Source organism: Oncorhynchus keta, chromosome 19 (assembly GCF_023373465.1).
Source record: "Oncorhynchus keta strain PuntledgeMale-10-30-2019 chromosome 19, Oket_V2, whole genome shotgun sequence".
Taxonomy (NCBI): Eukaryota; Metazoa; Chordata; class Actinopteri; order Salmoniformes; family Salmonidae; genus Oncorhynchus; species Oncorhynchus keta.
This window is the reverse complement of record NC_068439.1, coordinates 17,972,626-17,988,367: the sequence shown is the minus strand read 5'-3', so window position 1 is coordinate 17,988,367 and position 15,742 is coordinate 17,972,626. Positions and strand designations below refer to the sequence as shown.

General features: G+C 47.0%; 1 protein-coding gene across 1 annotated transcript in view; it reads left to right on the top strand.

Moving 5' to 3' along the window:
• Window positions 1-15,742, top strand: part of LOC118375655 (tubulointerstitial nephritis antigen-like) — a 91,976-nt gene that overhangs the window by 36,698 nt on the left and 39,536 nt on the right. The window contains exons 4-5 of the mRNA XM_052469918.1: window positions 9,701-9,793; window positions 12,126-12,240. Of these exons, the coding sequence (XP_052325878.1) occupies window positions 9,701-9,793; window positions 12,126-12,240 (208 nt within the window). The remainder of the gene's footprint in view (window positions 1-9,700; window positions 9,794-12,125; window positions 12,241-15,742) is intronic.

Genomic DNA, 15,742 nt, shown 5'->3' with positions numbered 1-15,742 from the left:
ATGTTTATAATTTACAGTAGTCATTATGTATGGTTATCATGTATCATACATGTCATTAGATGTTTATAATTTACAGTAGTCATTATGTATGGTTATCATGTATCATACATGTCATTAGATGTTTATAATTTACAGTAGTCATTATGTATGGTTATCATGTATCATACATGTCATTAGATGTTTATAATTTACAGTAGTCATTATTTATGGTTATCATGTATCATACATGTCATTAGATGTTTATAATTTACAGTAGTCATTATGTATGGTTATCATGTATCATACATGTCATTAGATGTTTATAATTTACAGTAGTCATTATGTATGGTTATCATGTATCATACATGTCATTAGATGTTTATAATTTACAGTAGTCATTATGTATGGTTATCATTTATCATACATGTCATTAGATGTTTATCATTTACAGTAGTCATTATGTATGGTTATCATGTATCATACATGTCATTAGATGTTTATCATTTACAAACACACATTTTATTTATGTAGCATATATAGTAGACAAACCAGTTTAAAACCTATAAGTTTACCAAACGGTTTAGTGAGTAAGCGCAGTTGGATTATTTTATTGTCAAATGTATTTCAAATCAAATCAAATCAAATCAAATTTATTTATATAGCCCTTCGTACATCAGCTGATATCTCAAAGTGCTGTACAGAAACCCAGCCTAAAACCCCAAACAGCAAACAATGCAGGTGTAAAAGCACGGTGGCTAGGAAAACTCCCTAGAAAGGCCAAAACCTAGGAAGAAACCTAGAGAGGAACCGGGCTATGTGGGGTGGCCAGTCCTCTTCTGGCTGTGCCGGGTAGAGATTCTAACAGAACATGACCAAGATGTTCAAATGTTCATAAATGACCAGCATGGTCGAATAATAATAAGGCAGAACAGTTGAAACTGGAGCAGCAGCACAGTCAGGTGGACTGGGGACAGCAAGGAGCCATCATGTCAGGTAGTCCTGGGGCACGGTCCTAGGGCTCAGGTCCTCCGAGAGAGAGAAAGAAAGAGAGAATTAGAGAGAGCATATGTGGGGTGGCCAGTCCTCTTCTGGCTGTGCCGGGTGGAGATTATAACAGAACGTGGCCAAGATGTTCAAATGTTCATAAATGACCAGCATGGTTGAATAATAGTAAGGCAGAACAGTTGAAACTGGAGCAGGAGCATGGCCAGGTGGACTGGGGACAGCAAGGAGTCCTCATGTCAGGTAGTCCTGGGACATGGTCCTAGGGCCCAGGCCAGTTGAAACAGGAGCAGCAGCATGGCCAGGTGGACTGGGGACAGCAAGGAGTCATCATGTCAGGTAGTCCTGGGGCATGGTCCTAGGGCTCAGGTCCTCCGAGAGAGAGAAAGAGAGAAGGAGAGAATTAGAGAACGCACACTTAGATTCACACAGGACACCGAATAGGACAGGAGAAGTACTCCAGATATAACAAACTGACCCTAGCCCCGACACATAAACTACTGCAGCATAAATACTGGAGGCTGAGACAGGAGGGGTCAGGAGACACTGTGGCCCCATCCGAGGACACCCCCGGACAGGGCCAAACAGGAAGGATATAACCCCACCCACTTTGCCAAAGCACAGCCCCCACACCACTAGAGGGATATCTTCAACCACCAACTTACCATCCTGAGACAAGGCCGAGTATAGCCCACAAAGATCTCCGCACGGTACAACCCAAGGGGGTTGTATTTAAATAAATAAGAAGATAATTATGTTACTGAAAATGTTACTGAGGGATCATGATCTGTTTTCAGTTTTGAACTAAGATATTTTACCACATACTTGTGAAAATAGTACCAAAGTGATAAAAAAAACAGTAACACACAGGGTTTTGGGTGGAGGACAGTACTTCTGTTCCGAGATAACCAAACACTCTCCTTGTCCCTCTCCCTCAGTGTGCCCCCCTCTCCCCTCTGCTCTGGTCAGCCCCAACTGTCCTTATCTCTTCCTCCTCCCCATTGTGATCTCCTTACAACAGTAGGCTACTATATCATAGCAGTCATGGCTAACACTACACTACTAACATGCAGTTCTACATCTGCTTGAGTATCTGCGAAAGCTTTGTCCGTGTGTAACAGTATAGCTTCCGTCCCTCTCCTCACCCCAACCTGGGCTCGAACCAGGGACCCTCTGCACACATCAACAACTGCCTCCCACGAAACATCGTTACCCATCGCACCACAAAAGCCACAGCCCTTGCAAAGCAAGGGGAACAACTACTTCAAGGTCTCAGAGCGAGTGACGTCACCAATTGAAATGCTATTAGCACGCACCACCGCTAACTAGCTCGCCATTTCACATCAGTTACACGTGCATCCATTTGTTTTTCAATGTGTAGTGTGTGAAGTGTCTGTGGCACAGGTGGCTAGTGGCATCTTAACTGGGTAGGACAGGCTTATAGTAATTGTTAGAACGGAATGACTGGAATGGTAAAACCATGTGTTTGATACCACTACATTTCAGCCATTATTATGAGACGTCCTACACTCACCAGCCTCCTGAGGTCTGTGAATATCTGCATGTGTGTTTGTTAATGTTTATTTATCTATCACCATGTGTGTGAGAAGCGTTCGTATCTGATAAGTCCAGGCTTTTGTGGTCATGTTAGGATCTGCTACGGAGGCTTCGGGTAATTAAGCAGTTGGCCGTGATAATAACTCCTGATTACTCTTTGCCTCGTCGAGGCCATGTCTGTTGCTGACACCTCACTCTTTCAGTAGCTATCTCATTTATTTGGCTCTGTGGTCGTCTTCCTATTGATCTGGCTGTAGTTGTCTTCCTATTGGTCTGGTTGTAGTCGTCTTCTTATTGGTCTGGCTGTAATCGTCTTCTTATTGGTCTGGCTGTAGTTGTCTTCTTATTGGTCTGGCTGTAGTTGTCTTCTTATTGGTCTGGCTGTAGTCGTCTTCTTATTGGTCTGGCTGTGGTCGTCTTCTTATTGGTCTGGCTGTGGTCGTCTTCTTATTGGTCTGGCTGTAGTCGTCTTCTTATTGGTCTGGCTGTCGTCGTCTTCTTATTGGTCTGGCTGGGCTCGTCTTCTTATTGGTCTGGCTGTCGCGTCTTCTTATTGGTCTGGCTGTAGTCGTCTTCTTATTGGTCTGGCTGTAGTCGTCTTCTTATTGGTCTGGCTGTCGTCGTCTTTTTATTGGTCTGGCTGGGCTCGTCTTCTTATTGGTCTGGCTGTAGTTGTCTTCTTATTGGTCTGGCTGTAGTCGTCTTCTTATTGGTCTGGCTGTCGTCGTCTTCTTATTGGTCTGGCTGGGGTCGTCTTCTTATTGGTCTGGCTGTGGTCGTCTTCTTATTGGTCTGGCTGTAGTCGTCTTCTTATTGGTCTGGCTGTCGTCGTCTTCTTATTGGTCTGGCTGGGCTCGTCTTCTTATTGGTCTGGCTGTCGTCGTCTTCTTATTGGTCTGGCTGGGGTCGTCTTCTTATTGGTCTGGCTGTAGTCGTCTTCTTATTGGTCTGGCTGTCGTCGTCTTCTTATTGGTCTGGCTGGGCTCGTCTTCTTATCGGTCTGGCTGTAGTCGTCTTCTTATTGGTCTGTCTGTAGTCGTCTTCTTATTGGTCTGGCTGGGGTCGTCTTCTTATTGGTCTGGCTGTCGTCCTTCTTATTGGTCTGGCTGTAGTCGTCTTCTTATTGGTCTGGCTGTAGTCGCCTTCTTATTGGTCTGGCTGTCGTCGTCTTTTTATTGGTCTGGCTGGGCTCGTCTTCTTATTGGTCTGGCTGTAGTTGTCTTCTTATTGGTCTGGCTGTAGTCGTCTTCTTATTGGTCTGGCTGTCGCGTCTTCTTATTGGTCTGGCTGGGGTCGTCTTCTTATTGGTCTGGCTGTGGTCGTCTTCTTATTGGTCTGGCTGTAGTCGTCTTCTTATTGGTCTGGCTGTCATCGTCTTCTTATTGGTCTGGCTGGGCTCGTCTTCTTATTGGTCTGGCTGTCGTCGTCTTCTTATTGGTCTGGCTGGGGTCGTCTTCTTATTGGTCTGGCTGTAGTCGTCTTCTTATTGGTCTGGCTGTCGTCGTCTTCTTATTGGTCTGGCTGGGCTCGCTTCTTATTGGTCTGGCTGTAGTCGTCTTCTTATTGGTCTGGCTGTAATCGTCTTCTTATTGGTCTGGCTGTGGTCGTCTTCTTATTGGTCTGGCTGTAGTTGTCTTCCTATTGGTCTGGTTGTAGTCGTCTTCTTATTGGTCTGGCTGTAATCGTCTTCTTATTGGTCTGGCTGGGCTCGTCTTCTTATTGGTCTGGCTGTGGTCGTCTTCTTATTGGTCTGGCTGTAGTTGTCTTCCTATTGGTCTGGTTGTAGTCGTCTTCTTATTGGTCTGGCTGTAATCGTCTTCTTATTGGTCTGGCTGTAGTTGTCTTCTTATTGGTCTGGCTGTAGTCGTCTTCTTATTGGTCTGGCTGTCGTCGTCTTCTTATTGGTCTGGCTGGGGTCGTCTTCTTATTGGTCTGGCTGTCGTCGTCTTCTTATTGGTCTGGCTGTAGTCGTCTTCTTATTGGTCTGGCTGTAGTCGTCTTCTTATTGGTCTGGCTGTCGCGTCTTCTTATTGGTCTGGCTGGGCTCGTCTTCTTATTGGTCTGGCTGTAGTCGTCTTCTTATTGGTCTGGCTGTAGTCGTCTTCTTATTGGTCTGGCTGTCGTCGTCTTCTTATTGGTCTGGCTGGGCTCGTCTTCTTATTGGTCTGGCTGTCGTCGTCTTCTTATTGGTCTGGCTGTAGTCGTCTTCTTATTGGTCTGGCTGTGGTCGTCTTCTTATTGGTCTGGCTGTAGTCGTCTTCTTATTGGTCTGGCTGTCGTCGTCTTCTTATTGGTCTGGCTGGGCTCGTCTTCTTATTGGTCTGGCTGTAGTCGTCTTCTTATTGGTCTGGCTGTAGTCGTCTTCTTATTGGTCTGGCTGGGGTCGTCTTCTTATTGGTCTGGCTGTAGTCGTCTTCTTATTGGTCTGGCTGTAGTCGTCTTCTTATTGGTCTGGCTGGTCTGGGTCTGGCTGTGGTCGTCTTCTTATTGGTCTGGCTGTAGTCGTCTTCTTATTGGTCTGGCTGTAGTCGTCTTCTTATTGGTCTGGCTGTCGTCGTCTTCTTATTGGTCTGGCTGGGCTCGTCTTCTTATTGGTCTGGCTGTGGTTGTCTTCTTATTGGTCTGGCTGTAGTCGTCTTCTTATTGGTCTGTCTGTAGTCGTTTTCTTATTGGTCTGGCTGTAGTTGGTTGGTCTGGCTGTAGTCGTCTTCCTATTGGTCTGGCTGTAGTCGTCTTCTTATTGGTCTGGCTGTAGTCGTCTTCTTATTGGTCTGGCTGTAGTCGTCTTCTTATTGGTCTGGCTGTAGTCGTCTTCTTATTGGTCTGGCTGGGCTCGTCTTCTTATTGGTCTGGCTGTGGTCGTCTTCTTATTGGTCTGGCTGTAGTCGTCTCTTCTTATTGGTCTGGCTGTAGTCGTCTTCTTATTGGTCTGGCTGTAGTCGTCTTCTTATTGGTCTGGCTGTAGTCGTCTTCCTATTGGTCTGGCTGGGGTCGTCTTCTTATTGGTCTGGCTGGTTAGTCGTCTTCTTATTGGTCTGGCTGTAGTCGTCTTCTTATTGGTCTGGCTGTAGTCGTCTTCTTATTGGTCTGGTCTGGCTGTAGTCGTCTTCCTATCGGTCTGGCTGTAGTCGTCTTCCTATTGGTCTGGCTGTAGTCGTCTTCTTATTGGTCTGGCTGTAGTCGTCTTCTTATTGGTCTGGCTGTAGTCGTCTTCTTATTGGTCTGGCTGTAGTCGTCTTCTTATTGGTCTGGCTGGGGTCGTCTTCTTATTGGTCTGGCTGTAGTCGTCTTCTTATTGGTCTGGCTGTAGTCGTCTTCTTATTGGTCTGGCTGTAGTCGTCTTCTTATTGGTCTGGCTGTAGTCGTCTTCTTATTGGTCTGGCTGTAGTCGTCTTCTTATTGGTCTGGCTGTAGTCGTCTTCTTATTGGTCTGGCTGTAGTCGTCTTCTTATCGGTCTGGCTGTAGTCGTCTTCCTATCGGTCTGGCTGGGGTCGTCTTCCTATCGATCTGGCTGGGGTCGTCTTTCCTAATGATCTGGCTGGGGTCGCCTTCCTATCGATCTGGCTGGGGTCGGATCTGGCTTGGGTCGCCTTCCTAATGATCTGGCTGGGGTCGTCTTCTTATCGGTCTGGCTGTAGTCGTCTTCCTATCGGTCTGGCTGGGGTCGTCTTCCTATCAATCTGGCTGGGGTCGTCTTCCTAATGATCTGGCTGGGGTCGCCTTCCTATCGATCTGGCTGGGGTCGTCTTCCTATCGATCTGGCTGGGGTCGTCTTCCTATCGATCTGGCTGGGGTCGTCTTCCTAATGATCTGGCTGGGGTCGTCTTCCTAATGATCTGGCTGGGGTCGTCTCATCGCGCTGCGTGTTTTGGTGGTAATTTTCTGTCTGACTGGGGCGTTGACAGGGAGTCCCTAAAACAGGACCACCGATACAGCAGACTCTCTAGTTTGAGGATTGTAGGTAGAGCTGTGTGAGAGAGACCAGTCATTAGGGTTCATAGTATCTAAGGTTGAGGATACGAAGTTAAGTCATCATCTTCCTTTAGATAGCACTGTATGTGACCAACCTGTGTGATTATGTCACTCATTATGAATGCATATATTTTTATAATGAATGTTTACAACAAGTCTTCTATTGAACTACGGCTGGCAGGCCCTAAACATATTATACATAGTTGGCTTAAAGAGGTGTTACCATGACAATGTACAGCTACATCACACGCTCTTCCATACAGTATGTTATACAGTAGGCCTATCAGATTCTATGGCCCAAATGGCACCCTATTCCCTGCATAGTGCACTACTTTTGACCAGAACTTTACGGACCAATAGTGAACTATATGGGGAATAGCGTGCCATTTGGGGCACAGGGTATTACTGTACTGTAATATGTGTGGCTGCTAGTTATTTCTGGGGGTATTGGCACACACACACACACATTCCCACAGCACAACACAGACAGTAGGAATGCTCTATATCAGTGGATCTCAAACATTTTAATGTGGTCATGTTTTAATATCCACCTAAGGAGTCCATTCAGACTGGTCAGTATTCACTCCCCCCTGGTTCCTCCTGACTAAAGATGGATATGTTTCAGTGCTCTGTAGCCTTAAAAGGTATCTTGTTCCTCCCCTTCATTCCCTCTCTCTCCCTCCTTCTGCCCCCCTCTCTCTCTCTCTCTCCTTCTGTCACACCCCCCTTCTCTCTCTCTCTATCCCTCTTTCTCCCTCCTTCTGCCCCTCTCTCTCTCTCTTCTGTCGCACCCCCTTTCTCTCTCTCTCTCTCTCTCCCTCTCTCTCCCTCCTTCTGCCCCTCTCTCTCTCTCTCCTTCTGTCGCACCCCCTCTCTCTCTCTCTCTCTCTCTCTCTCTCTCTCTCTCTCTCTCCCTCTTCTGCCCCCTCTCTCTCTCTCTCCTTCTGTCACACCCCCTTCTCTCTCTCTCTCTCTCCTCTCTCTCCCTCCTTCTGCCCCCTCTCTCTCTCTCCTTCTGTCGCACCCCCTCTCTCTCTCTCTCTCTCTCTCTCTCTCTCTCTCTCTCTCTCTCTCTGTCTCTCTCTCTCTCTTCTGTCGCACCCCTCTCTCTCTCTCCTCCCTTCTGCACCCTCTCTCTCTCTCTCCCTCTCTCTCCCTCCTTCTGCCCCCTCTCTCCTTCTGCCCCCTCTCTCTCTCCTTCTGTCCCCCTCTCTCTCCTTCTGCCCCCTCTCTCTCTCTCTCCTTCTGCCCCTCTCTCTCTCTCTCCTTCTGTCGCACCCTCCTCTCTCTCTCTCTCCTTCTGCCCCCCTCTCTCCTTCTACCCCCATCTCTCTCTCTCTCCTTCTGCCCCACCTCTCTTATTCTACCCCCTCTCTCTCACTCTCTCCCTTCTACCCCCATCTCTCTCTCTCCTTCTGCCCCCATCTCTCTCTCTCTCCTTCTACCCCCTCTCTCTCTCTCTCTCCTTCTGTCGCACCCTCCTCTCTCTCGCTCTCTCTCCCTCTCTCTCCCTCCTTCTGCCCCCCTCTCTCTCTCTCCTTCTGCCCCCTCTCTCTCTCCTTCTGCCCCCTCTCTCTCCTTCTACCCCCATCTCTCTCTCTCTCCTTCTGCCCCCCCTCTCTCTCCTTCTACCCCCTCCCTTTCCCTTTCTTTTCCCATTCTCTTTGCCAAGTCTCTTGTTCCACTTGTTCAGTCTCTCTCATGGAATTAGAGTATACAGCATAGCTTCTTATTTATTTGTTATTCTTCAAACGTTCTCTGTTGACTGTTGGCTTCCTTGTCCCTTTTGTAAATTTAGAAAAATGTCTTCACAACAGTGGACAACAATCAGTAAATTACATTGATCACTTGAACTTCAGTGTGTGCAAAACATTAATACCCTTCCAGTTATTATAAGTAAGCCCTAAAAATGTGTCACCATTAGTCATGAATCTAAAGCAATGTTCTCAGTTCTGACCCCTGTCCATTCTAACTTTATGTCTCCTGTATCCTCCCTCTGCTGCCCTCTTATTTTATCTTCCCCCTCTTTATCTGCCCCTTTCCCTGTCCTTTTTACCTTTCGCTCTCTCTGTGTCTCTCTTTGTCTCTCTCCCCCTCCCCTCCCCTCCTCTACCTCCCTGCTCTCTCCCCCTCAACTCCTCTAACTCTCTGCTCTCTCCCCCTCCCCTCCCCTCCTCTACCTCTCTGCTCTCTCCCCCTCCCCTCCTCTACCTCTCTGCTCTCTCCCCCTCAACTCCTCACCTCTCTGCTCTCTCCCCCCCCCCTCCTCTCCTCTCCTCTACCTCTCTGCTCTCCCCCTCAACTCCTCTCTCTCTCTGCTCTCTCCCCCTCCCCTCTTCTACCTCTCTGCTCTCTCCCCCTCCCCTCCTCTACCTCTCTGCTCTCTCCCCCTCCCCTCCTCTACCTCTCTGCTCTCTCCCCTCCCCTCCTCTACCTCTCTGCTCTCCCCCTCAACTCCTCTACCTCTCTGCTCTCTCCCCCTCCCCTCCCCTCCTCTACCTCCCTGCTCTCTCCCCCTCAACTCCTCTAACTCTCTGCTCCCCCCCCCCCTCTCTACCTCTCTGCTCTCTCCCGCTCCCCTCCTCTCCTCTCCTCTACCTCTCTGCTCTCCCCCTCAACTCCTCTAACTCTCTGCTGTCTCCCCCTCTCCTCCTCTACCTCTGCTCTCTCTCCTCCCCTCCTCTACCTCTCTCTCCCTCTTCCCTACTCTACCTCTCTGCTCTCTCCCCCTCCCCTCCTCTAACTCTCTGCTCTCTCCCCCTCCCCTCCTCTACCTCTGCCCTCTCTCCTCCCCTCCTCTACCTCTCTCTCCCTCTTCCCTCCTCTACCTCTCTGCTCTCTCCCCCTCCCCTCCTCTAACTCTCTGCTCTCTCCCCTTCCCCTCCTCTACCTCTGCTCTCTCTCCTCCCCTCCTCTACCTCTCTCTCCCTCTCCCCTCCTCTACCTCTCTGCTCTCTCCCCCTCCCCTCCTCTAACTCTCTGCTCTCTCCCCCTCCTCTACCTCTGTTCTCTCCCTCTCCTCTCCCCTCCTCTACCACTCTACTCTCTCTCCCCCTCCGCTACCGCTCTGCTCTCTCTCCCCCTCCTCTCCTCTACCTCCCTGCTCTCTCTCCTCTACCTCTCTGCTCTTCCCCCTCACCCTCCTCTACATCTCTGCTCTTCTCCCCCTCCCTCCTCTACCTCCTACAGTACATGTGGAACAACTGGGCGTTGGGAGTGTGAGCAGCATGCCTGTCTGATAGAGAATGACATGATCCAGGCTGTCAACAGAGGAAATTATGGGTAAGAGCACTTAAACATACACACACGTATGCACACACACACAAACATACCCATGTGCGCTAGTGATGCACGGGGTTGACTCATAACCTGCGGGCGTGTTTACGGTCATGAAATATTGTGTGGATCAAGGGTGAGTTGTTGGGGGCGGGTTGAATAAAGAGTTAACTCTTGTGCAATTTATATCTATAGTCTACTGTGATGTTTTTCTTTCATCATCTGGCATTAATGCGTAAGCCTAAACTTCAGGGCCTAACTCTTTGCGTGTCAAATAGTCTACACGCCAATCGCCAAATGCTTTCGGGAACAGGCAGAAAAAGTTCACATCGATCCACGGAGGTACAAAGGACAACGTCAGAGTTGAGTTCAATAAGGGAGAAGCTGCTAATTCCACTCTTGAACATAAATATAAGGAAGGCCAGAAAAGTACATTTTTTACATTTGGAAGATGCTCTTCTCCAGAGAGACTTTCTAGAGCATTTAGGGTTAAGTGCCTTGCTCAAAGGCACATCGACAGATTTTTTCACCTAGTCGGCTCTGTGATTCGTACCAGCGACCTTTCAGTTACTGGCCAAATGCTCTTAACCGCGAGGCTACCTGCCTCCCATGAGTGGTAATAGAGGATGATAGCAGGGCCAGTTATGTTGTATGTGATCAAAATCAAATGTTAATGGTCATATAGACATGGTTAGCAGATGTTAATGGTCACATACACATGGTTAGCAGATGTTAATGGTCACATACACATGGTTAGCAGATGTTAATGGTCACATACACATGGTTAGCAGATGTTAATGGTCACATACACATGGTTAGCAGATGTTAATGGTCACATACACATGGTTACACATGGTTAGCAGATGTTAATGGTCACATACACATGGTTAGCAGATGTTAATGGTCACATACACATGGTTAGCAGATGTTAATGGTCACATACACATGGTTAGCAGATGTTAATGGTCACATACACATGGTTAGCAGATGTTAATGGTCACATACACATGGTTAGCAGATGTTAATGGTCATATACACATGGTTAGCAGATGTTAATGGTCACATACACATGGTTAGCAGATGTTAATGCAAGTGTAGTGAAATGCTTATGCTTCTAGTTCCAACTGTACAGTAATATCTAACAATTCATGATTGTGAAGAGCCGTACAAGAAGGGGACTTCAAACAGGCCTATGGCACATGAAGGGAACTGTAGCCTACTGTTCAGATGGGTTAAACGGGAACTGAAATCTGGACACTGACTGTAGGTCTATAACCTCTCACACAACCTGAATACTAACTCTTACAGTAAAATGATACAACAATTGTAGGCTACATTTTTACTCAGGAACAAGAGTGGAGAAACATGATTTCTTTCTTTCAGCATCTTGAGAGAATGTGAATGTGCAGTTAGATACCGTATGTAGAGGTGCTGTCTTTATCAGCATCATAAAAGCTGATAGTATTTCAACCACATAAAATATGCATCCAAGCAGAACTGAAATCTATCAGAAACATGTTGGGTCGTTTTTACAGCTTTCCTATCTCCTTACAACCAGTCAAACTGATGTCGTTTGGACATTTGCACAGGAAATCTTTCCCTTAGTTCTATTGGTTGTTGCTACATTCTTTCCCCGGGTCCTAAACGTCTTGGCTCCCTGAAAGAAGCAGAGATGACAGAGAAAACTTTGCCGATGTCAACTAGATTGAAGCTTTCATTCGATCAATTTATGACATTAATCAAGTGAGCAAGGATGTATTTAGTCTTCTAGGGCAGGATACTGTATACGACAGAAGAGAAGCTGCATGTATCTAATTCTAGACAAGTTGACTAACAAACAGCCTCTCAAAAAATCATTCTGCTGTCTGACTGTAGACAACAGTGCATGTTCTATATTAGCTGGTTAGTGTTGGGTGTGGGCCTCAGATTTTCACTTTATCACATATAGTCGGGTGGTTGCAGATGGGTTATTAGCAATTGCGGGTGGGTGCAGGGGAACAAACAGCTGACCCGTTCACCACTTCCTCAATACTGCCTCTCAAGTCTGCGCAAGGAACTACACGTTGCGTTCCCAATTTCATGGGGCGTTCTTGTACGTAATATGTAAAAGGACACTGCAACACTCTGTTGGCGCCGTTTACGTAAACTGTGTGGCTGCCTTAATGCACACACACACACACACACACACACACACACACACACACACACACACACACACACACACACACACACACACACACACACACACACACACACACACACACACACACACACACACACACACACACACACACACACACACTCACTGTTTGGACTTTCCTCTCCTCTGCGTCCCTAGCTGGCGGGCAGCAAACTACAGCCAGTTCTATGGCATGTCTCTGGACGAGGGCCTGAGGTATCGCCTGGGGACACAGAGGCCCTCCAGGACTATCATGAGCATGAACGAGATGCAGGTGAGAAGACCTGTCTGCTTGGTAGGGGAAGGGTTGGGCTGGGTGACTCATGGGATGCATCTCGAATGGCACACTATTCCCTGTATAATGCACTACTTTTACCTGGGATGCAGATATGCTGACACAGGCTTGAGAGTGAGGAACAGTCCAGTCTGCTTTTTAAATTGCGTGTGCATCAAGAAGGACCCATGACATAACATTTTATATAAAGATTCTGCTGGCCTGGCCTGTGTCATTACCAGCTATGGCTACCAGGTGAAGCCTGTTATTGGTCTGTTGATAATTCTTTGTCTGTCTGGATCTTGGAAGCCTACTCTCTGCTATGTGCCATCTTTAGCTTTGTTTACATCTAACCAGACAGATTATGTAAGAGCCTATCAGAGACAGGTTTAGGAGAGAGAGGATGGGGGATAGGATAGGGGTAGAGGATGGGGTAGAGGATAGAGGTGGAGGGGGGGTGGAGGGGATAGGATAGGGGTGGAGGGAAGGATGGGGTGGATGGTGTGGAAGAGAGGGGAGGATGGGGTGGAGCCATCTCCATTTCAGACAACACAACTGACTGGCCTTCCTCTCTCCCCCCTACCCTTCCCAGCCACCATCCCCACCTCTCCCCCTACATCCTCCAGACTTAACTCCCCCACTCCTCCTCCCCTTCAAATTGCTTCTCTCCAATCCCCCACTCCCCCAGCCCAACATGCCCCTACCTGTACCAGGAGCCAGATCTAAGCAGGAGAGCTTATTCATAGATCTCTCTGTCTGTTGTCTGTCTCCCAGCTCAGTCCCCACACGTCTAACAGTCATACTGGGTAACGGATAGGCCCACTCCTAACTCCCTAACTCACTCCCACTCCACTCCTAAATCCTGGGGGGTTGGAGCCACACACACACATAGATATTAGCGGGGAGGAATGTGAGGAGGACGTATCAGCCGCTGTGCTCTGTCTAAACAAAGATAGAGTTACATGCTAATGCTACACAACGGCAGTGTTAAGCATGCCTCCCACCTCCAGACTTGGCCTGTCTACGTCCCAAATTACACCATACTCCCTATACACTGTAGTGCTCTGGTGAAAAGTAGTGCACTATGTAGGGAATAGGGTTCAATTTGGGATGCAGCCCTTTTAGTTAGATGACTCATGACACATACAGCAGAACCTCTTGGACTGGTGAGGAATATGTGAGGCAGCATAGAAATTCCCCTTCATGACTTAATGTGATAAGCATTATGATAAGCTTGCTATACCAGGTATTTGTCTGAAGTATTATCATAGTGATTTAATTCTGGAGTTGGAGGCTTCCCCAATGAGTCCATATTAGGCGTTTAGATTAATCAAATAGTTGCATATTATTTCCAGTGAGAGCAGATATTTTTCCTTCCCCGCTTTCAATGTCTTTGTTACACTGAGGCTGTCTGTTAGTGTAGCTTCCCCCAGTCAGTTCAATCAGTTCTATGTTATCTGTTACACTGAGGCTGTCTGTTAGTGTAGCTCCCCTCAGTCAGTTCAATCAGTTCTATGTTATCTGTTACACTGAGGCTGTCTGTTAGTGTAGCTTCCCCCAGTCAGTTCAATCAGTTCTATGTTATCTGTTACACTGAGGCTGTCTGTTAGTGTAGCTCCCCTCAGTCAGTTCAATCAGTTCTATGTTATCTGTTACACTGAGGCTGTCTGTTAGTGTAGCTTCCCCCAGTCAGTTCAATCAGTTCTATGTTATCTGTTACACTGAGGCTGTCTGTTAGTGTAGCTTCCCCCAGTCAGTTCAATCAGTTCTATGTTTTATCTGTTACACTGAGGCTGTCTGTTAGTGTAGCTTCCCTCAGTCAGTTCAATCAGTTCTATGTTATCTGTTACACTGAGGCTGTCTGTTAGTGTAGCTTCCCTCAGTCAGTTCAATCAGTTCTATGTTTTATCTGTTACACTGAGGCTGTCTGTTAGTGTAGCTTCCCCCAGTCAGTTCAATCAGTTCTATGTTTTATCTGTTACACTGAGGCTGTCTGTTAGTGTAGCTTCCCTCAGTCAGTTCAATCAGTTCTATGTTATCTGTTACACTGAGGCTGTCTGTTAGTGTAGCTTCCCTCAGTCAGTTCAATCAGTTCTATGTTTTATCTGTTACACTGAGGCTGTCTGTTAGTGTAGCTTCCCCAGTCAGTTCAATCAGTTCTATGTTTTATCTGTTACACTGAGGCTGTCTGTTAGTGTAGCTCCCCAGTCAGTTCAATCAGTTCTATGTTTTATCTGTTACACTGAGGCTGTCTGTTAGTGTAGCTCCCCTCAGTCAGTTCAATCAGTTCTATGTTATCTGTTACACTGAGGCTGTCTGTTAGTGTAGCTTCCCCCAGTCAGTTCAATCAGTTCTATGTTATCTGTTACACTGAGGCTGTCTGTTAGTGTAGCTTCCCCCAGTCAGTTCAATCAGTTCTATGTTATCTGTTACACTGAGGCTGTCTGTTAGTGTAGCTTCCCCCAGTCAGTTCAATCAGTTCTATGTTATCTGTTACACTGAGGCTGTCTGTTAGTGTAGCTCCCCTCAGTCAGTTCAATCAGTTCTATGTTATCTGTTACACTGAGGCTGTCTGTTAGTGTAGCTTCCCCCAGTCAGTTCAATCAGTTCTATGTTATCTGTTACACTGAGGCTGTCTGTTAGTGTAGCTTCCCCCAGTCAGTTCAATCAGTTCTATGTTATCTGTTACACTGAGGCTGTCTGTTAGTGTAGCTTCCCCCAGTCAGTTCAATCAGTTCTATGTTTTATCTGTTACACTGAGGCTGTCTGTTAGTGTAGCTCCCCCAGTCAGTTCAATCAGTTCTATGTTATCTGTTACACTGAGGCTGTCTGTTAGTGTAGCTCCCCCAGTCAGTTCAATCAGTTCTATGTTATCTGTTACACTGAGGCTGTCTGTTAGTGTAGCTCCCCCAGTCAGTTCAATCAGTTCTATGTTATCTGTTACACTGAGGCTGTCTGTTAGTGTAGCTCCCCTCAGTCAGTTCAATCAGTTCTATGTTATCTGTTACACTGAGGCTGTCTGTTAGTGTAGCTTCCCCAGTCAGTTCAATCAGTTCTATGTTTTATCTGTTACACTGAGGCTGTCTGTTAGTGTAGCTTCCCCTCAGTCAGTTCAATCAGTTCTATGTTATCTGTTACTGAGGCTGTCTGTTAGTGTAGCTTCCCCTCAGTCAGTTCAATCAGTTCTATGTTTTATCTGTTACACTGAGGCTGTCTGTTAGTGTAGCTTCCCCAGTCAGTTCAATCAGTTCTATGTTATCTGTTACACTGAGGCTGTCTGTTAGTGTAGCTCCCCTCAGTCAGTTCAATCAGTTCTATGTTTTATCTGTTACACTGAGGCTGTCTGTTAGTGTAGCTTCCCTCAGTCAGTTCAATCAGTTCTATGTTATCTGTTACACTGAGGCTGTCTGTTAGTGTAGCTCCCCAGTCAGTTCAATCAGTTCTATGTTTTATCTGTTACACTGAGGCTGTCTGTTAGTGTAGCTTCCCTCAGTCAGTTCAA